General features: G+C 35.0%; 1 protein-coding gene across 14 annotated transcripts in view; it reads left to right on the forward strand.

Annotated features, from left to right (window-relative positions):
* The window catches only part of DLG2 (discs large MAGUK scaffold protein 2), a 1,987,603-nt gene that overhangs the window by 445,655 nt on the left and 1,519,621 nt on the right, over positions 1–22,327 (forward strand). For 2 of the 14 annotated variants that reach the window (XM_038568433.1, XM_038568435.1), the window contains exon 1: positions 4,827–5,347. The exons of the other annotated variants lie outside the window; for them this stretch is intronic. In XM_038568433.1, the coding sequence (XP_038424361.1) occupies positions 5,318–5,347 (30 nt within the window). In that variant the 5' untranslated portion in view covers positions 4,827–5,317. Of the gene's footprint in view, positions 1–4,826; positions 5,348–22,327 lie in introns of those variants that run through there. 14 annotated transcript variants of the gene reach the window in all.

The raw sequence follows: 22,327 nt of genomic DNA on the forward strand, positions 1-22,327 counted from the left end.
CAGATTTGTAGCTTCTGCACAACTATTTGGATTATTAGACTCTATTTGACTCACAGCATTGTATAATAGTGGGAAAAATTAAGCTTTATTAGGAATATACTTAATGTTCAGCAAATTTTACATAAATTTTTTTTAGGGGAATGGCTTTATTTGAATGTTTTTATAATTTACAGTTGACCACCTGTATCTAAATTTCAAAGGTTGTTTTCATTTGATGATAATAATGGGGAATGGTTACAGGTTATCAATTACATATGTTTCAGTTCACTTACGTAAGCAGAATTGACATGCAAACCATTGTGGGAAAGTAAGTGAAAAGTGAACATTTCTTGATTTCTGTGGCAATTTTTGATTCGCTGAAATTCTTATTTAATGTTTATGTTTGTGTTACAAAGAAAACTACATACTTAACATACACAGAATACATAGACTCCTACCTTTCATAAATCATTTTCAAGATCTGGTACTATCCAGATATTTTTTTTTATCATGGAAACTCTCTAGAAAAGTCATTTTTTTTTTCTATTTGATCCTAATTGCCTATTTGCCTCTGGAGAGTTTGGAAATGAGGGCAGGCATTTTGCCATGATCTGCCTGCAGTCTATTTATTTTACTAAGCTAACAAGCTATGCAGATGTCATTCGTGCGCCTGCTGTCCTGGGTATATGGAGAATAGACAAGATGGAAGTCCATGTGGGCGGATTTCTTCAGTTATTTCCCTTGGAGCTAATCTTTCTAACAAGGCTATTCCTTATGAGTTGCTCCCAAGGCCCTTATAAACTATACAGACCTCAGTGTAGAAGGCCAGAGATGTGTCTCTTTTTTTTAGGGGGGAATGCAAGTTGTTTGTGATTAGTCTGCACAGAGTGTAGGCTACCTTCTACTGAAGAAGGCCTTTCAGATCTGTCTGTGTCTCACTCTTAGGTTGGTCCCAGAGAGGCAGAAACTGCCTCAAGATCTGAGATATGCTGAGATGGAAAGCACATGGCATTCTGGGTTGGAGTAACCTAGGTGCTGTGTCACCTAGGGAGAATCATCTAATATCAGTTTCTTCATTTATGAAGTATTACCTTTTTGAAGGGTATAGCGACCATCAGAGATAACATATATAAAGTATCTACCACTGTACTTCTGATAATAGCAACTTGATAAATATAAACATAATAATAAACATAATCAATATAAATATTTGTATTTGCAAATGTCTCCAGATATATACACCAATCTATTTCTTTCTTAAATATATAAATATATGTTATATAGATTCTTTTAAAATACATATATATATACTTATCAATGATAGCTATATGTACATATGGTTCTCAAGTAGATAAAGGATGTGTATCATAGGTTAAAAAAAAAAAACTTTTATCAAGAAAAATAAATGGCGGGATGCCTGTATGGCTTAGCAGTTGAGTGTCTGCCTTTGGCTCAGGTCCTGATCCCGGAATCCGGGATTGAGTCCTGCATCGGGCTTCTTGCAGGGAGCCTGCTTCTCCCTCTGCCTATGGCCTATGTCTCTGCCTCTCTCTCTCGTGTCTCTCATTAATAAATAAAATCTTAAAAAAAAAAAGAAAAAGAAATGGCATAGCTGAAGCTGTGATGGTTCTTTCATTCCCCAAATATTTATTTTGTACCTCTTAAGGGTATCATGCTAGGTGGCAGAGAATTGCATTATATCTGTCCTCAAGGGGCTTAGATTCTAGGAGAGTAAGCACAGGATGTATTTCACTGTTAGAGTTTTTTTTTCCCCTGTTGGGGAAAAAAAACAAAATGAAGTAATGCATATAAATGGTTAAGATACAGGTTTAGTGTGAATAATTTATAAAAGTAATTTTCTGATATCAAACCTCCAATGGTAGACCTTACTAAGAATCAATATGTTCCTGGATTGTATCATTAACCTTAAGGAATATCAAATCAAGTAAAGCAATTTTCAGGCTGTGGCTTTATATCCTGCCAAACACTTCTTGTGAAATCACAGGCCCAATTGAGCTCTGTGTCTGTAAAAAAAGATGCTTCAAGCTGATGCCTTGTTAATTTTAAAAATAAAAAGAATGTTTCCCTTGAGACAAAGGAGTGGATTATCTTCTATCATCTTTAAATCTGAGGAAAATCAATGGAGAGCAAGGTAAACACAGAATAGAAAGCTTCATCCTAAATGGAACTACACTTCAAAATATTAGCTTTTATCTAAACATAAAAATGTTATCCAATTAATTACACGTGGTAAACAACACCTAATAATTATAGAACATGTACATTCCACATGCTTTTACAGCACATTTGTACTCACTTAACATTATATGAATGATGCTCTTTTTTTTCCCAGAAGAGACTGCATGTTGTTTGTAAAATGCCTGCTCTAAAGTGCTTTTATTTAATGGAAACCCATTGGATGTGTTCATATAAACTAATTGCATAAAGATGAACAATATTATTGATTCACTTCTTTTTCAGATACAAAGTATGCATAACATTCTTCTTTCTCACAACTTCTAGCTAGTCCAATGGGTTCTTTTCAACTCAGTACAAGGTTCCTCTCTGTAAAGCTTTCCCTGGCTACTCTCTTCTGGATTAATTGTCTCTGGGTTGTGATTCTCAAACACCTCAAGTGCTTGCTGTACCGTACTAGTTGATTTCATTTATAGGCAGCGATTTGGCTAGCTTTTACTCATCCTTTGTCCCTACATAAGTACATTGTCAAGCACATTTGTTGAATTAATGGGATACTGGAGTAGGCAAAGGGAATTTAGAGTCAAAACTCCCATTAAGGAGCTCATGGTCTAGTAAGTGATACAAACATTAATCTAAAAATCATGTTGCAAGCCCTCAAAAAACATGTGCTGGATGCATAACTTAGGAAGTGTATGTGGTGTGCCAGAGCTATGCTAGATGAGTAGCTTTCATTCTGTAGGTCTTTACAGTTTGTGGAGTGTTTCATTTGTGATTAGCCAGGTCAAAAGGTAGTCAGGTTCCCTCTGTCAGCTTGTCCATATCTTAGCTTTCTCTACTCTGGGAAAATGGATGTAGTTCCATTGTAAAACGGGCACCTTGTAAAAGAACCATCTTGCTCTGCTACATGATTTGCTTCCTTTCTCGAATTCCTGACTCTCTGTGTTCTGATCATGACCAACAAAACTCTGGACGTGTAATAAATTACTGGATATTGGTTCTGGGGAAGTCATTTAAACTTTCAAGGTAGTGAGAATGTCACAACTTTCGGGCTTTATCAACTTTAAAGTCCTATAGGAACACAGAGCCTAATGATTTTGAAGATGAATATGGCAGTCAGTCAATCAATTGCATGTTAAATGCCATGTTTGTGTCATGGAAACACTAATACCTGAGAATACTCAAGGACATGAGCATTATTATACAGGTTATGCATACTTGGAGATAAGTGTAGGAAGTAATGAACTAAATTATTATTATGGTGTAATAAAAGAAGTAGGTAGTCAAAGTGATGTTTTTTTTTTAACCTTTTGATATTACTGAGCCATAAAATAGTCACCTAATTGAATGGACCAGAATAGGGTTTTTACTTGTGTTGTTTAACTTGAAAATTATCTGACGTTCATTATACCAGTAGGATAACAGTTTTATATCTATAAACAATTTTTGAACTACTTTTTTTCTTTTCTCCTCTGAACCCATAACTGATTTGCTATGCATTTTTAAGTTTTCTTAAAAAGCTTTAGAAAAGTGCTCTCATTTTTGGTAGAATAATGGCATGTCAGTTTCTGAGACACTCCTCTATTTAGCAATCAAGAGGATATCAAGGTTAGAACCTGAATAATTCATGAAAGGTGGAGGAACTTTGCATGTTCATCCTGTTTTTAAATTGTTTATTATAGAAAAAAATTTTTTATAAAAAAGGAGGGGGGTGGGTGTGGTAGATGGGGAGTGGTTCTACCGGTATCTTAAAAAGGTAATCACAATGTGTATAGGTCCCTAGACACTTCTTACTGCTCTCAGTGATTCCGTTGACTATGTGATTTCTTCCTAGGAGGCAAAAAGAGGCATTGATTTTCCATTTTTATTGGTCAGGTAGTGCTTTTCATTCTTTCATTCATTCTCTAATTCCACTCCCCCCGCCGCCCCCGTCTCTCTGCACCCTTATTTCTTTCTGTCTGTTCCAGTCTGTCTTTGCCTATGTGTCTAATAGGATGAAGGAAAAGTATATTATTATTCAGAGTGATGCTTGTCAAGCATCTCAAAGGCAGTCTGTGTAGCAGTTTTGCTGGAAGATAGGGAGGGATTTGAGGGTAGGGGGAAGGTTAATCATTTGGCTGTTAAAATGCTGCAGAAGGGAACACAAAGCTCTGCCCACATAATAAGTGTCCGCAGGCAGCCAGTGAGGAAGGAAAAGTTTGGGTAAGAACGCATTTTTTGTCTCTCAGAATGTGGAACTTTTGTAAACACTTTGGAACGTCCTCTCACCCCAATTTTATAATATACTTATTTCTTTAAATATTTAGGTTGTGTATTCACATACGTCATTGACCACACAAATAGGTACAGAAATAAAATAAGAAATTTAATGCTTTCTAAGTTAAACCTCCAAATCCACAGTTTTTAATGTCCCTGGCCCGATTTTCCTTTTCCAGCTGTTAGTCATTTGTAAGAAGCTGCCCTTGTAATTGCAAGTGAGTTGGGATGTGATGTATTCAGCACTGCATGCACCGTAGCTTTTCAGTCATATCTTTCGAGTCATTTAGACTCCCGGGAATCATGTTCATAATAAATAGCTTTTTATTATCCAAAGCCGCTGTTCTGGCAGCAAAACGACAGCCCTTTGATAGATGGGCCGGGTAGTTTTTTGTGTTGTGCTTACTCAGAGTTGTTAGCAGGAAAGACGAAGGCAGCAAAGGGGGGACTTTGGCAAAGCAGCTCTTATGGGTATACTGAAGCAGCAGATCAGAATTCAGAAACAAGAACGAGAGCTGAAATGTGATTCTCTGGTGCTCCGTGTAACCCTCCTCTTCACGATACAACTGTGCGGGGCACTCTCAGGAGCCTTGTTCGGATCACCGAATCCACTAAAGGACCATGCAGCCGCGGAGCCCAGCAAGCCACCGGGAAGTTTTGCCGGAGCTGATTTCTAGGGGATTTTCCGGTGCCTAGGAGAATCCTGCTTGCTTTGAGCTGTATGGAGGAGGGTTCCAGTTTCCCATGAGGGGCCCCCTTGGGAAAGCCGTCTGTGCAGAATCCAAGCTCTGCTTCTCTCTGTGTGCTATTTATCAAAAGGCTTTTCTCACCTTTGCTGATTTGCTGGTGTGATTTCCATGTACTGAGTCCTGTGTAGGGATCCAGGATGGATTGCCTGTGCATTGTCACCACAAAGGTAGGATAGGAAACAGGGCTGTTGTGTGCAGCATTTTTCTATTATTATTCTGGTCCTGTAATTAAACAGCTCTGGTAGGTGCTGCCAGTTCATGAGATAAAATGATTAGTATAATGTACTTTGCTGGGCATTTTGTTCCCCATGAGGGTCTGAGGGTCCTATCCTTATTTGATTTCAACTTCTTACAGTGATATTGTGTGTTTGTGCAAATGAAAGGAGAATTTGCCTGTTTTTTTAATGGAAGGATTTGCTTTTGCCTCTATTTATACCTCAATATTAAAATATCTATAGTAGTAGTATAGCTTACACATCATTTTAACATATCAGGGTAGTCTTTCTGAGTGCAATAATTAGCTTTTCATTTAAAAACCATGTCTTCTATGCTTGAAGAAGCCAATCAGCTTTACTGTGGCTTGACATATTGTTTCTGATTGGTGAATTCTGACATTCTGCATTTTAGTGTTTTTTTTTAAGGGAAAAAAATCTGTAGGCCCTGATTGCAAACAAACAAACAAAACAAACAAACAAACAAACACAATATTTAATGTTGAACTGATTCTATTTTGATTAGAAGCAAATGAAATAATTGCATTATCAGAAATAGAAATAAAAGTGGGATGGAATAAAATCAATAGGCATTCCTTTTATGGGTTTATAGAAAAGAGCTAAAAATTTTAAAAGTATTTTATTTTATTCTGTCTCAGTTCAAAATGAGGTATTTAAATTTCACAAACACTGGTTATTTAAATAGAAATTACTATTATTTTTAGAAAAAACTAATTAAAACACACTTTTTCATTAGCTTCTTTTTCATTTTGCATGTAGACACACCATGGGTTAGTTTGAGCTATATCTTTTAGTATCTCACATTGATTAGACACCCATTAAACTTGACAAAATCAATATCTTAGTGCATAAGAGTCATTAAATGTAGATTTCCCACTGTGATCTCCTTTCACCACTAAAGAAAAGATTATTTAATTTTGAAGCCACAAGCCAAGTTCTTCATAGTATGACCTTAAATATTGTACTTTTCCAGATTATATTTCAGAAGCTCTATATGGATCTCTTCCCATATGGCCTAGTACCACATGGCAGCTTCATTGATGTTAATGGATTTGAAGCCTAAAAACTTCTGGTTGCGTTAGTTGACCAGGCCTCAACATTACATTAATATTTTATTTTACTTTTAAAAGTTGCCAACCATCTCATTTAGTTTTTCTAGTTAACTCAGTAAAAATAAACTAAAACAATTTTTTTAAAAAAGCTGAGTGGGAAATTGTATTTTCATATGTAATCTAGGAAAAGAAATAGTCTCTTAAACATGTTGTACTTTTACAGAGGTATTGCACTCAGTGTTACTTTCCTTGAGTGAATACTGTCAGGTCTGACTTACATGTGTTTCATAATCATCCCCAAGTAATAATAATTACAAGTACTGTGAAACATAATTAGTACTTTAAAATAAGTTATAAAAATTATTAATTACAACCCCAAACTATAATCTGTTGCACTGAACAATTTAAATCAACATTGAAATTGAAGTTTTCTCAATTTGGAAAACATGATCTAATTATGGAAACATGTCATGTGCTTTATATTCTTTTAACAAAACATTAATGACCACAGATACAAATGAAAAATATTATTCTGTTTTAAATGCTATATTGGGCATAAATTCCAATATTTTGATTTATCAAATAAATTACATAATTCAATAGGACAAACACCCGTGTGAGAATTTATGAATTTTCTGAATTATATTCATGAATATTTTCAGACTTATATTCTGAATATTCATATTCATGATATATATATGTATCATCTTCATATGTGCCACCCTATATTACAAACTATGTAACATAGTTACAACAAAGTCATATTATGATGGTGGTAAATAGTGCATGATTGATTTAAAAGCTCACATGAGTGAGGAGGCTTCCTGGCCAGCTTCAGATCCCAAGTCCTACCCACCCTACCTACCACCATTGGTGCTCTTTCTTTTTCCAAAAAAAGCCCTGGCCTTGCACTTGGGATGTCCTTGCCCCACTTTCCTGGGACTCTTTGATAGGAAACTTGCCAACAACTTGGAAATTTTAATTCTATTTTAGTTCAACTCCCATCTCTTTCTTCTCCAGCAATGAGTCTACCTCCTAGCTGCTCTGGCTGAGATACTTTCTTCAAGTCTTGCTTTACAGCAACTCTGTGTGAGACTGGAACTCATAACTATCCTGGTCTGTCCTGGGCTCCACCTCATCTATGGCACATCTCAATATCACCCTTGTCAACGTTTTCACTGGCAGGGGCACATAAATACTTCCCCTGGTTTTCTTTCCTTCCTGTGCTGGCATGAATGATACTTACTGTCCCCTTGGACTCACTTCCTTCTATTACACACAGAGTAGAAGTAAATTCCTCCTCATGTCTCTGCTCCACATTCCTAAGAATGGATGTTAGATGATTAATGAGAGATTATGACAAATCAAGACAAAGCACTGTATGATGGCATATAAAAAGATCTATTAGAATACCAGAGAAGTGTTTTTATTTTTAGCTTTTCTGCATATAAAAAAGAAGTGATTGTGGTGCGTTTCATAGTATCTAACCCACCTGATAAAAATAATCCTATCCTAGATCTCACCCATAAGATTCAGGTTGCTCACTGTCTTAATTAGTCTGGTCAGACTGGTTTGCCCTCAGGTTTGGGGTAAAATCTTTTAGGCCAGGAAATAATCAGAGCAACCAAAAACAGAGTTTCTGCCACAGGGATCCCAAGGTCTTTTCAGATGTTCAGAAAACTCACTTTCAAAGAAGATTGAGTCATCTCTTTTATTTGACTGTTTCTGTCCAGTTTCAGTTTCAACTCTTTTGTCACAGATGTCACTCCTGACAAAGAGAAGTAACATGACTTAGTGTGAAAAGTAGAACTCTAGAGCAAGGCATGGATTTAAATTGTAGCTCTGACAATTCCTAACTTAGGATTCACTAAGCTGTTTAACCTGATCTCTCTCAGCCTTGATTTCCTCATCTGTTGGAAGGATGTTATGATCTGTGCGAGAGCGATGTTGTGGTAAAGTGTAGAAAGTACCTAGCACAATTCCTGGCGTATGGGAAAAATTCAGTATAGGACAATTTATTGAGCTGTTCACAATTTATATCTTTAATCTCTCCCTCTGGTTGTGGTCACTAAGGAAAATGAGGTCATCTCAATAATACTGATTAAACACTACTCACTAATTAATATATTTTATAGAGCAGGCATTTCTTAAATATGTTTTGAATGATTGTAAGACCATATTTCCAATAATTTTAATAACCAAAATATAAGGAAGATAATGTTAGACTATGTTAAGTCAGAGACATTCTATTAGTGATTGGCCAATAGGACAACAGTTCTATGTAGCAAACAATATTCTCGGTTAAATTTAATAAAGTGCAAGCAGTAAGTCGAATTTTTGTTGTGTAGGGATCCTTTTTTTTTTTTTTTTTGTGTAGGGATCCTTAAGTATAATATGTAATAGTATTTTGAATTGGTACAAGAACAGAAGAAAGGTGCGACTGTGTAAAATCAAAGTAAATCTGCACTTTGCGACTTTGTACACCAAGAGGCATCTGGGTATCCATGTCCTTGCCTGTAAAATAAGTGTTTTTAGTTGTATTTTTGAGGTTCTTCCTTTTCTATCTCTAACCAATATTATTCTAAAGTATATTATCTCTGCAGACAAAATTATTTATGCACACCAAGTATCTTAAAAAGTATTAGTGGGTAAGACATACATTGATATCACTTCCCATGTTCATTAACCAGCCTTCTAGATATTAAAAAAAAAAAGTTTAAAAAATCTCCAAAGACCGCTATAATATGTTAGTTTGCTGCTGTAATTTGTAATGAAGGCATGATGGTGCTATTAATTTTTAATGTTTAATGGTATTAATAGGTTACTGTGCATAATAAAATTTAAATATAATGAAAAGTGGACTAGGCAGTATTTTTTTTTAAGATTTTATTTATTTATTTATTCATGAGAGACAGTGAGAGAGAGAGACAGAGACAGAGACAGAGACACAGGCAGAGGAAGAAGCGGGCTCCATGGAGGGAGCTTGATGTGGGACTCGATCCTGGGACTGCAGGATCACGTCCTGAGCCAATGTCAGGCACTAAATGGCTGAGCCACCCAGGTATCCCATGGACTAGGCAGTATTAAAAATGCTTTATTGATGTTAATACTATGTCTTCTCTGTAAGTAAGATATTACTGTTTGGCTCCATCAACCCACTATCTTTTACACTAAAGTTGCTCAGAATTTCTAAGGGAAAACAGAAGTTGTTGCTGGGCATTTAAAAGATATTTTTTAGGGGATCCCTGGTGGCGCAGCGGTTTGGCGCCTGCCTTTGGCCCAGGGCGCGATCCTGGAGACCTGGGATCGAATCCCACATCAGGCTCCTGGTGCATGGAGCCTGCTTCTCCCTCTGCCTGTGTCTCTGCCTCTCTCTCTCTCTCTCCGTGACTATCATAAATAAATAAAAAATTTAAAAAAAAAGATAAAAGATATTTTTTATTAAGGCTAGTATCATATTACTTATGACCTGAATAGAAAAAAATTGTATATTATATTCTTAGAAATGCATTTATCATAGATGTATTTATAACTATAATTTGGCGGGGGATGAAAGGTTTCTTATTTTTCACCAGACCTTTATGTAGAAAAAATGAAACAAGTCACCAAGGCAACAAATGGTTTGCCTGAGTGGCCCTGTCTTCTAGACAAAGCTGTTTATTCATGCAAGTGTATAGTTCTTTCTGCTTTCATAGTGGAAGCAGCACACCTATTCATTCATTTTATTTATTTAACAGGTATTTATTTGTTGAATGCCTAAAATGTACCTGACATTGGTAGGCATAGGGATATAATGAACAATCTGTTCTCATGGAACTTTTAGTGTAGTAGAGAGAACAGCTGATTATAGAAATTATAGTAATGTGTAATAAAGGGGTGAGTATAGAATTCTATGGCAATGAGTACAAGGATATCTAAAGAATCTGATGGGATTAGATGAAGGGTAGACAAGGGCTTAGTATCAGGGAAGGGTTTTCTGGGGGAAGTGACAATTAAACTGGTATGTAGCTATAGAGGGCACAATGAGGGTGAGTAAAGTGTTTTAAGCAAGTCCTAGATGTGATAGATGATAGATAGATAGATAGATAGATAGATAGATAGATAGATATGCAGATAATGAAGAGAAGGGAAGGTAGAGAAGAAAGTGATGAGAGAGAAAAGAGAGAATGATACATTCAAGGAAAGGAAAGGAAGTGTAGCTAGGACATAAGGGGTTCAAAGTGAGTAGTACGATACAAAGCATACAGAGATAGGTAGGGACTAGTTATAAGTATGAAGAAGTTGAGTTTTGATACCTGTCATCCCAACCAAGTGTCTGCAAGGTCATGGGGCCATTGTACAGAGACTAGAGGGCCACTGGAGCAGGGTACTTAATGGACCAGGGAAAATTTACTCAGTGGCAGAGAGAGGCAGAAATACAGCTGAAAGTAGGGAAAATTTAATACAATCTGGCCTTTTTGTGTAGGAAAAATAGCCAATGTGAAGAGATTCCATGACTCTATTAGTAACTTGAGATTAACCATTTTAATAATGTAAAACACTTTGGCATATTTATTCCACTAATATAATAGCTTAACTTTCCTTTATTAAGCATTCCAGATAGCTGCCAGCATGATTGTTCTAATACCTAAGTCCAATGGTGTAACTCTCAAGTGGAAGTCCTGCTATAGCACCCTATTGAACTGAAGATGAATAGTTGTCCAAATTCTTTCCTTAGGATACAATTCTCCTTTGACCTAGCACTTGAATTCCTTTTCTGTCTTATAGTCCATCATTATGCCTTGTGTTTTATATTCCAAGAATCTTAACAATGTGTGGGCCAGACTATGCTTATGTTTATGCTATTTTCCATGGCCTTTCCTTAAACTAATTGATGCATTGGCCTTGCTGGCTTCCCTCTCTTTTTTGAAGGTATCAGCCATGTTCCTGCTTTGGAGACTACCACTTACTACTACCTTGTCTAGATGGCTCTTTCCATCTATTTAAATCCTACTTGTCTTCTAGGTCTAACTATACATGCTACTCCTTTTCCTAAAATTATCAGTTAGATTATCTATTCATGGTATTATCTCATCCCATATTTCTGTCTGTCACAATTCATAATTATACACTGATTTTTATGATGATTTTCTCAATGTCTCCCTCTTGACTAGACAGAGCTCCATGAAGAAAGAGACATTTATTTTTCTCATTTTTGTATACGTAATGTCTGGGACATTTCCTAGCATACTGAAGGAACTTGATGAATTAACTCATTCAGTTTCAGACCAGCCCAGTGAAGTAAAATCCTCCATATCTTAAAGATTTGATATAGTCACACAGCTGAGCAGCTTCATAATGGGGATTCAAACCCAGGACTTTGTGACTCCAATATCCAGTCTGTCCACTATCATTATTCTCTTGTTGAATCACTTCAAGGTTATTATTTAGTTAAAATATGCTCTTGGTACTATATTTTGGATTTTTTCCTTCTCTACCTAAGCACCTAATTAAATAAAAGTAATGCATTCACATAGTGGTTAATTTAAAATTACTCAGTTATATATTTGTAGTGTTTTGGACACATTCATAGCCTGTAAAAGTAAATTTATAGGATGAAATAAAATTTTATTTTATGAATCACACCAGCCATTTGCTAATACATCTATAGTAAATGTTCTTTTCTACCAAACCTGATTACCAGGGTATTATTCACAACATTAGTCCTTTTTGACACTTTGAGAAGAGCCACATGTGCTGTGAAGAGCTAGGAGTCTGAAAGGATTGTCCTTTGGAAGACCTTTAGATAAATCTTAGTTTATCAGACAAATGTGGGTTTGCAGAGGAAACAAGTACAAATCAAATTTTGCAAATCAAATAATATTTAAACAAACTTATTGTGCTGAAAACTGAAATAAATCACATAACTCCTTCTGGATTAAACAAGAATTCATCACTTCTCTTCATTATGTGCCCATCATATAATCTGCATATTTGTAGGTAAGATTTTCTTAAAGGAAATTACCATGATTACAGCTGCTTGAGAAACCCATCTCATTGCAGGGATGTATATTTCATCAAAATCTATTCGGGAGTGAGAAAGTAAGGTTATAGACTTGGGTTTCCCACTTATTATATTAGTAATATTAGTAATCTTAGTCAATTCATTTTACATTTCCTGAGGTTTTTATTCTTTAGTCTGAAATGGTGATGGTAATACTGGTTTATCAATATTTCCTTCTTGAGATTATTATATACAAATGAGTATATATTTAAAAAATATAAAATACTATATACATGGAAAGGATGACTATAATTACTGAAAGTAGGAAATCCTAGAGTAAACTGGGATCTTTTATTACCAATAGCATTTCTGTATGGTGGGGAAAATGAAGCTGTATTCATATATGTATTAGAACTAATTTTACGCTGATTACAGTCACCCAGGAAAATTGGCCAGACATGTCTTAGGCCTCTCAGAGATGTGAGTTTTGGGCAGTTGGACAGCCATTGGCATCCACCACTAAATTTGGCTTCGAGTGGCAGCATAGCATAGTGAAAGCTTAGCCTTTGGAGTCAGACAGATTCTTGCTCTACCAGTTATGGTTCTGTTGTCAGGAATAAATTACCTAATTTACCTGAATCTCAGTTTCCATATTTATGAAATGAAGTAACAAAAAGCACTTTGAAGGGTTGTTGTGAGGATTAATTGCAGTATTCATTACTTCCACAAATATTTACTGAGTGCATACTGTATGTCAGGTAGTATTGTAAGCAGTGCAGATATAACAGTGAGTAAATTGAACAAGGTCCCTGCTCTCATAGAGCTTATATTATAGAGCAAGGAGACTGGCCATTAATAGGCACACAAATACTAAACATAATTACAGATAACAGTAACTACTATAATTTAAAAGGCAGAGAAATGAAATATGGAAAACTGGATGAGTGTAAAAAGGGACAAGGGCTACTCTAGATAGACAGGGATGTCCTCTCTGAAAAAAGTTCTGGGCACTTGAAAGGACTGGCTTTGTGAAGATCTTGGGGAAGAGCATTCCAGACAAAGGGAACAGCTAATACAAATATACACACAGGGCTTAGTATGGCAACTGTATATAACATATAGTCACTAAGTAGCTGTGTATGTTTTTATTCCATCTCATCTTCCTTTTCTTTACCTCTTTTTGGAGGAATCTGAATTTAAGGACAAAGTTCATAATCAATTATCTTGTTACTATTCTAGTAGTAAGTTTTATGGTATAGTCATGGTGATGGGAATTTCTTTTGATTTTAGTGAGTATTTCCTAGGTTTATAGGTATTTATTTGTGAGAAAAAGAGACCAAATGTTTTAACCTTTTCTTTCAATGTGTATTCAAAATTAGTACCAGATTTGAAATCCTTTGAAAATAGCCCTCTCTCCAAATTCCTCTTCTAAATGCCTACCCACACATATCTATTTCTTTGTATATATAGTTCAATTCTTGAACTAACCTTTCAGGAGACAACAAATTTTGTGGAAAATTGGTTTGATGGTAAATGAAAAAATTCTTTGAAATTTAGAGTTTTATTTACCTGTTAAGCAAACTTAAGTCAAAAGTTCCAGGAAAATGTTCAATCTCTGGAGGCATCTGAGCATAAATATTTCTCCTACTCTGCTCTCTGCTCAGTGGATAGATGTAACTATCTCAGTTGTTATGAAAAGTAGGAGTTGATTTTGATTATTTTTCCCTAAATCCTAGGGTGTGCTAATTTTTATTAATTCTTCTTACCTTGCCCATTATCCTATCCTTTATACATTTTCCACACTGCTGAGACCTTCCTTAAAATATATATATATACACATATGTATGTTTATATATGTTATGTATGTGTTATGTGTGTATGTATATATATATGTGTGTGTACATGTGTATAATTTGTATGTCTGTTGTAGTTCTAGTTAAAACCCTATAGCAGTTTCCTGTCCCCTACTGTTCCATTATTCAAAGTGTGATCTGTTGACCAGTTGGAGTGGCATTCCTTCAGAGCTTGTTAGACATGCAAAATTTCAAGCCCCATGTGAGAACTACTGAGTCAGAACCTGCATGTCAGTAAGATCTCTAGTTGGTTTTGTACACCAAGATTTGACAAGCACTGACCTGCAGGATGAAGTTCGCAGAGCCTGACCTCATATACATGACCCTCTTTGTTTGGACCCTTGCCTAACTTTCTTATCTCAGATTCTACCATCCTTCATGCCTTATTGAACTATAGTTTCTTACATTTGTTTTCCCAAATAATCTGAGTTCCTTTCCCCCATTTCTACATGCTTTACTTAATGCCCAGAATGCCTCTCAAGTCTTTAGCCTGATATTTATCTAATAATCCTCTTCTTGACCTCTAACACTCAGTTTAAATGCAGCTTCCTACATAAGTATCTTCCTTGATAGCTGCCCTACCAGGTTTAGTCAGCCACTCTCCATGTCTTCAGTACAATGTGTAATAGCTACTATTTAATTGTACAATTAATATTTACATGTGTCTGCCTCTTGCTAGAATGTGAACACTGAATATAGGGGGAGGTACTTAGCTATATTGATAGCCAACCAATTAGTGTGGCGCTGGCAACTGTACCATAAGTACAAATGATTCTTTCATTTAACAGACATTTGATAGATATTGCATTATTGAATATGTATAAAAGAATGAAAGGTGACATATTTTCTTCCTGCAACGTACACAACACATACTCATACATGTATATGTATATATACACGGATATATATGCATCTGCACATATACACAGTTTTATTTAATGTACACCTTACAATACCTACATGTAAAAAATTGTTGTACTCTAATGGATAGACTTTTCAGTTGACAGGCAATTGGTGAATTTAATCTGTGAATGGTTTCTGGTTCTAAAATGACACTTGAAATGTCATTTTAATGAAAAAGAAATGGACTAAGAGAAAAGTCTTCACCACAACACCAAGAAAAATGGCAACTGGATCACATCTAGGATAAACCAACTATAAAGATAATCATTTAAACTTCTAAAATTCAAGTATAAAAATACTTGTAAGTCAAAGCACAGTTTTAGTAAGCAAAAGCTAAAGTGGTCAGACCAGATTTTTGGATTGAGCAAAGAATGACAACTCATGTCCATTTAACTTCACAGAGATTGTTTTTTAGATTTTACTTATTCATGAAAGTCAGAAAGAGAGGCAGAGAAATAGGCAGAGAGAGAAGCAAGCTCCCCACAGGGAGCCTGATGTGGGATTCGATCCTAGGACACTGGGATCACAACCTGAGCCAAAGGCAGAGAACCACTGAGCCACCCAGGTGCCCCCACAGAGATTTTATATAGTATGATACTTAATCTTGTTTTGGGGAAAATTATTTGACTTTATAGCATGTATATATTTACCATAAATATATTGTAAAGATATAGTAATTTTTTTTACTATATAGTATATTTTTACAATAAAAACATTAAGATTTATCTGAAGGCTATACAATAGAAAATTTTAACAACGACTTTACTGTCCTAAATTATTAGTTCATGAATGAATTAAAGAATTAAAGAATTGAAAGAGTCTTTTTATTTTTCTTTTCTTCCCAATTCAGGACACATTATGCTGTATTCAGCTTTCAGGATACAGACTTATCTAGGAAAGGAATGTGAGTTCACAGCAGTTCTAGTTGTTTTTGTTTTGTTGGTTTCTCATTTTTACATTGCTTTACATTTTAGAGAACAAAGTGTATCAGTATCATTGACTGCTTTTACCCCAAGTAACCTCCAAAAGAAAACAAAGAAACTATAATAATGATTATTGCTTGGAATTTGTCCAACTAACCACAGATAACACCAGCACTATGCAAGAGGGGTTCCAAATGGATGTTATGGTATTCTGTGGCTGAGATCTGAGTTAAAAATTTTAGACACTTTCAAATATTTCTTTAAAATTATTCTGAGACCCCTAGACAGAATGCCTCAAAATAATCAAATGTACCACTCTTCCAAGTAGTTAATATAGTCAGCAATATTTTCCCTGAAGACCACTTACCCACATTTCAAAAAAAAACAAAAAAAAACAAAACAAAAAAAAGAAAACCAAAAGTCAAATCTTAAGGTATGAATCATACCATTTATTATCCACACTAGCAGGAATTTTGGTTGTTGCATAAAACACAGTTCAAAAAATGTTAATTAAGAAAACCTCATTCTTCCTGCATCTTATGTTTTTACAAAGAGATAGATATATAACTTATCATGCTGTATTTATGGTGTCTCACAATAACAAATTATTTATTTTCTAATATGGTTCTCATTAGAAAATGTGAAGAGGAGTTCTAAATATTCTTGCTGATAAAAAAGTATTTGAAAATCTTTTGCTAAAGAGACTATAAATCAAACCACATATTTTTAGCAAAACAAATCCTTCCTCTCTCTGGTCTTTGTTACGAATCTCCTAGGATTTCAAGCTACAGTGCTTTCTTGCTAGTCCTTTAAAATAAAACTGTCCTTAAGTAATACACATGTAATTTACTCAGCAATCTGAAGTTCTATTTAAATCGAGGACAGGTCTAATTGCTAGTTCTTCTTGGCTGACTGCTTGATGTTGGCTATGGCACCTGATCTACAAAAGCCTGCACATTCCTGATTAACATTTGTCCAAAAATATATGTTCATAGGTGTCAGGAAATCAAGGCACATACAAAAATAATATCAATCAACTCCCTTTACTTTGTGTTAAGTTTTGCCGGAATTTTAATTATCTGAGAAAAACCTCTATAAGAGAGAACTGTGTACCTTTAAACTGATGGCATTCCAAGTATATTTTACAGAAAACACTGTCCAATGTATATGCATTTTTTTAAACTCCAGAAGATTATAAGAACAAATTGATATGAATTGCATATTTAATAGGTTGTAATTATGTCTTATCAAAAGCTCAACTTTTTTAATCCTTTATTCTTTGGAAATATGGTAATTGTCCCCTTTCCCATGTAGTTAATTATAAATTTCAGGAAGAATTAAGTAAGCTAAAACTCTTCACTCTTTTCTCTTTGTCTCTATGGTAGCAGTGAGAATAGAAATGAATTGCTTTGATCTTGTTTCTGAATGGCCTTTCTTTCCTCAAAGTATGGACCTTATTTTGTGGACTTGAAATTTTAGATATTTTTCTTCCTTATTAATTCAAGGAAGGTATTCTTTTACAGATGAACTTAAAATATGTCAGAAAGAAAAATGCAGGCTATTTTAGGAATCACAGGCTTTATTTCCATAAAAATTTGTAGTTTAAAATAGATCTGCCAATGAAGAATATTTTTTGACTGTAGTATATAACACCAAAAGTTTTGTTTCTTGCACAAAGAAAGGTACAATTGTAGTCCATTATTCTTGTCTTATCTTGTTATGTCAGTAGGTTGAAGAGACAATATGTAAATATTAATGATATTTAAAGTATTTTGCAAGACTGTCTTTAAATCTCATATTTAGAGGCTTAAATTATTCTATTGTATCTACCTCTACATAGCAATAACTCAACTTCCAAAGAATTCTAGAGTTGCAAGGAATATTGGGATGTGCTGCCACAAAGTGTTAAAATACCATAATATATTTTTTAGAAGTATTTACAGACCAATGATTTCAAGTTTGTGATCCCAGACTGCATAGTTAATTCTGTCTCCCAAATTTAGTTATCTTAAAACTGCAGATACTCTTTTCAACTTAGATTTAAAACTTACATTTAAAATTCCTCATGTTTGCCAAGTACTTACTTGTACTTTTTCTCATTTAATTTTCATAGTGATCTTGTGAGATAAATATTATTATTTTATACTCAGAGGTGAGAAAATAGGCTTGGAGGAGCTAATTAATCCCTGACTAATGGGATAAATATTAATATTTATATTCTATAATATAAATATGTTTATCTTAATACTGCTAGAGTATGTTCTAGACCCTGGGCTAAATATAGTATATGTATTATCTTATATAATCCTTATAATAATCTTTTAAACTGGTATTTTTCTCTCCACTTTATAGATGAGAAACCAAAACTCACAGAGACTAAGAAACTTATCTAAAGTTCCAATTCCAGAAAGTAAAAACTGGCATTCTAACCGGGTCCAGTGGATTCCTCATAGTATTAAACACCCTTCTCTACAAACTTTCAGGGTTAATGTGACAAAAGAACGAACTAACAATAAATGTCAAATGCCTGGCATCTGATAGGTGCTCAATAAATAATATTTTATTATACATCTAGAAAATGCCATCTGAATCTATGTTCTGGGGCCCTAGAGTTGATACCATGCAATGTCAAGTTACAACAGTAACAGTAGCTCTCCAGTATGATAAATCTTCAAATGTCACCAGCCTGAGAATTCAGAACCTATCTCACTCTTCAGAGTTCATTAATCCAGGTAACTAGATGGTTACAATATTATTTTAACCTAGAGTATTTAACCCTTTTATTCACTAAATGACCACTGATTGTGCCTTTGCTAACCTGGGCAAACCCCTGCCTGGAGTCACAAGGGAATTTGAAAGCATTAGTGTGACTCAGCACTGCCATCACTGCCCACTGAAAAACCTTCATTCTCAGCATTCTGTAGATAATGGGTCAGCAGTTATTTCATTTACAGAAGAGACAAATGCATGACTCCCCAGCATGGCTTCAGTCTTAGTAAGGATTTCCTCAGAAACAAATTAGGCCAACTTATATTAAACACCTTTGAAACCTGAGAAAATAAAAGGAAGCATGTAAAAAAACAAGCCCAGGAAGGAATGAAGTCAGGTGTTGAAGGATTATGAGGAATTATGTCCAAAACTGAATAAAAAGGTTAATAGTAATCATGAATATGTTTTGCATCTGTAACTGATACATTGGACAAACAAGATTTATGGGATATAATGATAGAAGCCACTTTAATGGCTCCTGATTTCTTGCCTAATGCTTCTTACTGTCAGTAATCCCTACCCTGTTCTCTAGATGAAAACTTGGGCAGTCATATGACTTCCCATGAATTTCCAGTTATTTCTAAGGAATTAAAAGTTCTCCAATCATTTAAAATCACAAATATAGATTTAATTTAGTAATTAAAATTATCCAGTTCCAAATATTAATCATAACTCTGACCACTTCTCCAGATATGAGATTTTCTTTTCCTTACTATTGGATCCTCAGATAAGACAAGCTTTTCTTTTCTTCTTCTCCATTTGCTAGTTGGAGCATGAAAGAGAAGTAAACATTTGAGCAGAAAGTTCTTATGGGATTGGGATTACCACACTTTTTTGCTCTCTGAAACTGACATGGAATAATATAGATAAAAAAAATACAAAGAAAATAGCACATACATAGTGCTGATTGTGTACAGAAATAGTTCTAAGTGCTTTACTAGTAGTAATTCATTTAATCTTCATAATTGAGGCAAAGGGAGATTAAGCAACTTGCCCAGTGTCACCTCACCAGTAAAAAGGTGGATCTGGAATTTTAACCCAGGCAGTCTGGCTTCAGACCCTATCTCTAATTAGGGCTGATGTGGGTCTTAGAGTTTTCCCTTCTGGGCCTCTCTGACTAAATCTTCTGTAATGTAGTTGATGTATTTCTTCAGCCCTGGTTTTTTAGCAGTGCATCCACACAAAGGGTTGTCTTAGCAGGCATCACAATGGCTCCAGGATGGCTTTTTTTTTTTTTTTTTTCTTTAACAAACTGAAGTGCAGTCTGGCCCAAAAGAAGGTACTTCTCCTGAGGCAAAAACCAATTTGCCATGTTTCCTCATTCATTAAATTTTTCAGGTAGGAGTTGGATCCCAGGATACTGCCCTCCCAAATTCAAGGAAGTTATATGAAGCTCGATATGAGACCCAGTGAAGCCTCATTCACTAATTTAAGAGAAAAATGAGATCCCCACCCCCACCAGCCCCTCTACCAATAAATCCCTTTATAAATCTCCAAACACATAAGCCTCATATAACCTCATTATAGATAAGGGTTCAGAGACCTGAAAGTAGTTCTTGGCAATTTCCTTTGAAATTATAGCACCTCCTTTAGAATCTCATTTTTGTCATATGTTGATGTCTTAGACAAGACTACCAATGTAACATTTTGTGCCTATACTATACTTCTGCACCTGGCAAAATTTGATTTTCTCCTTTTCTTTAACATCTTACACTAAAATTACACATTTTTATGGCAAATAAGGAACATAACTGGATGAAAACTTTTATTTGCTCAAATTATTTATACATTCATGTACATATAAACATTTATGTACATATATATACACACCTTATATGTCTACCTATATACATATTATGGATCTATCTGTAAAATTCTTGATTTGGAGGCACCTTGGGAGTTGTGTATTTTTTTTTCAATATTTTTGGAAATTCCCTTAACTTGATGTGCTGGAGTACTTATGAGCTAGAAGTCTGAAAATGTGTTTTATAATAATTTTAAAAAGAAGAATTAATTTGTAAGTATTATATTAATGTTTATAACAATTGATACTATAATTACTTGTCACATATATAAAGTGCCTTAGAGTTCACAGTCTATTTGCACAAAATTATTACATGTTATTTTATTTCAGCTGTGCAATAAGCCACTTAGTTTTACCATTAGGACATCATGTTTTTACGTCTGTTTCTTCATCTTTAAAGCATCTGAGAGTTTCAAAAAAGATAGAAGGACACCTCAAGTACTTTTTCAAAGACTCAACTCAGGAAAGCCTCTTGTGTTTTGTATAGGACCAGGAATGGACCATCATGTCTGTCCACTCCTTCATAGTACTTATTTGCTCCACACCCTGTTGTCCGTGCACTCACTGTGAAGTAGGATAAATGAGGGGAGAGGAAGAAGTCAGCTGTCTGTAGAGCACAGAACAATTCTTTCCCCCCAGACCTAGATTTCTGAGGCTTTCTAAGCAAGAGGAATCAAGGGACTTTGTGACCAAGTCCTAGAATACTTCGATTCAGTACTGTAAGATGGTGTATGATGTACCTTTGTCTCAAAGGCTGTCTACTCATCCTTTTTCCTCCTAAAAGCTTTACTGGAAAACTGAAGTGTCTCCTGTATAAAGACCTTCCTTATTTAGAGTACAGTACTCTTACCTTTGTCCTGAATTTCTCAGTACAATTTTTCATAGCCCTTTCTCATCTTTAGTCCTGCCCCAAAATGGGTGAGATGGATCTTTTTGACTGGCCCATGTCATGTTTTATTTCTTTCAAGAATATTGCTTTACAATTGCATGCTTATCAGGTCATTTCTCCCCCCTAGACTCAGAACTTCTTTTAGATAGAGACTGAGTCTTGGTGTATCCTTTTTCCTAATATAGTAGCTGGCACATACTAATTTCTCAATGAATGTTGACCAACTAAATGAATGAATGATCCTAGTATTTAACCTGTTTTTTTAAAAATAAAGATTTATTTATTTTAGAGAGAAAAAGCATGAGCAGGGGCAGGGGCAGATGGAGAAGGGGATAGAGTAAGAGATAAGTAGACTCCTTGCCTAGCATGGAGACTGATGTAGGGCTCAGTCTTACCACCATGATCATGACCTGAGCTGAAATCAAGAGTTGAACACTTAACCAACTGAGCCCTTTAACCCTTTTTAAATGTAAAATGCTGTAGTGTATCTCCTAAAAGATCAGGAGCTCTTTGAAGAAAGAATATTTATTTAAATTTTTATGTCTCTCTATATAGCTAGCATGGTGTCTTCCATGTAAAACATATTTGATAAATGAGTGAATAGATAAAAGAATGAATGAGTATGGGTACAGTACTATCATGAGGCAATTTTCAACCCAGGAGGAAACCCTATGATTACAAGAAACATTTTACTGTGACTATTACAACAGAACCTTTCAGCTTGTTCTCTGCTTTCAG

Source organism: Canis lupus, chromosome 21 (genome assembly GCF_011100685.1).
Source record: "Canis lupus familiaris isolate Mischka breed German Shepherd chromosome 21, alternate assembly UU_Cfam_GSD_1.0, whole genome shotgun sequence".
Classification (NCBI taxonomy): Eukaryota; Metazoa; Chordata; class Mammalia; order Carnivora; family Canidae; genus Canis; species Canis lupus.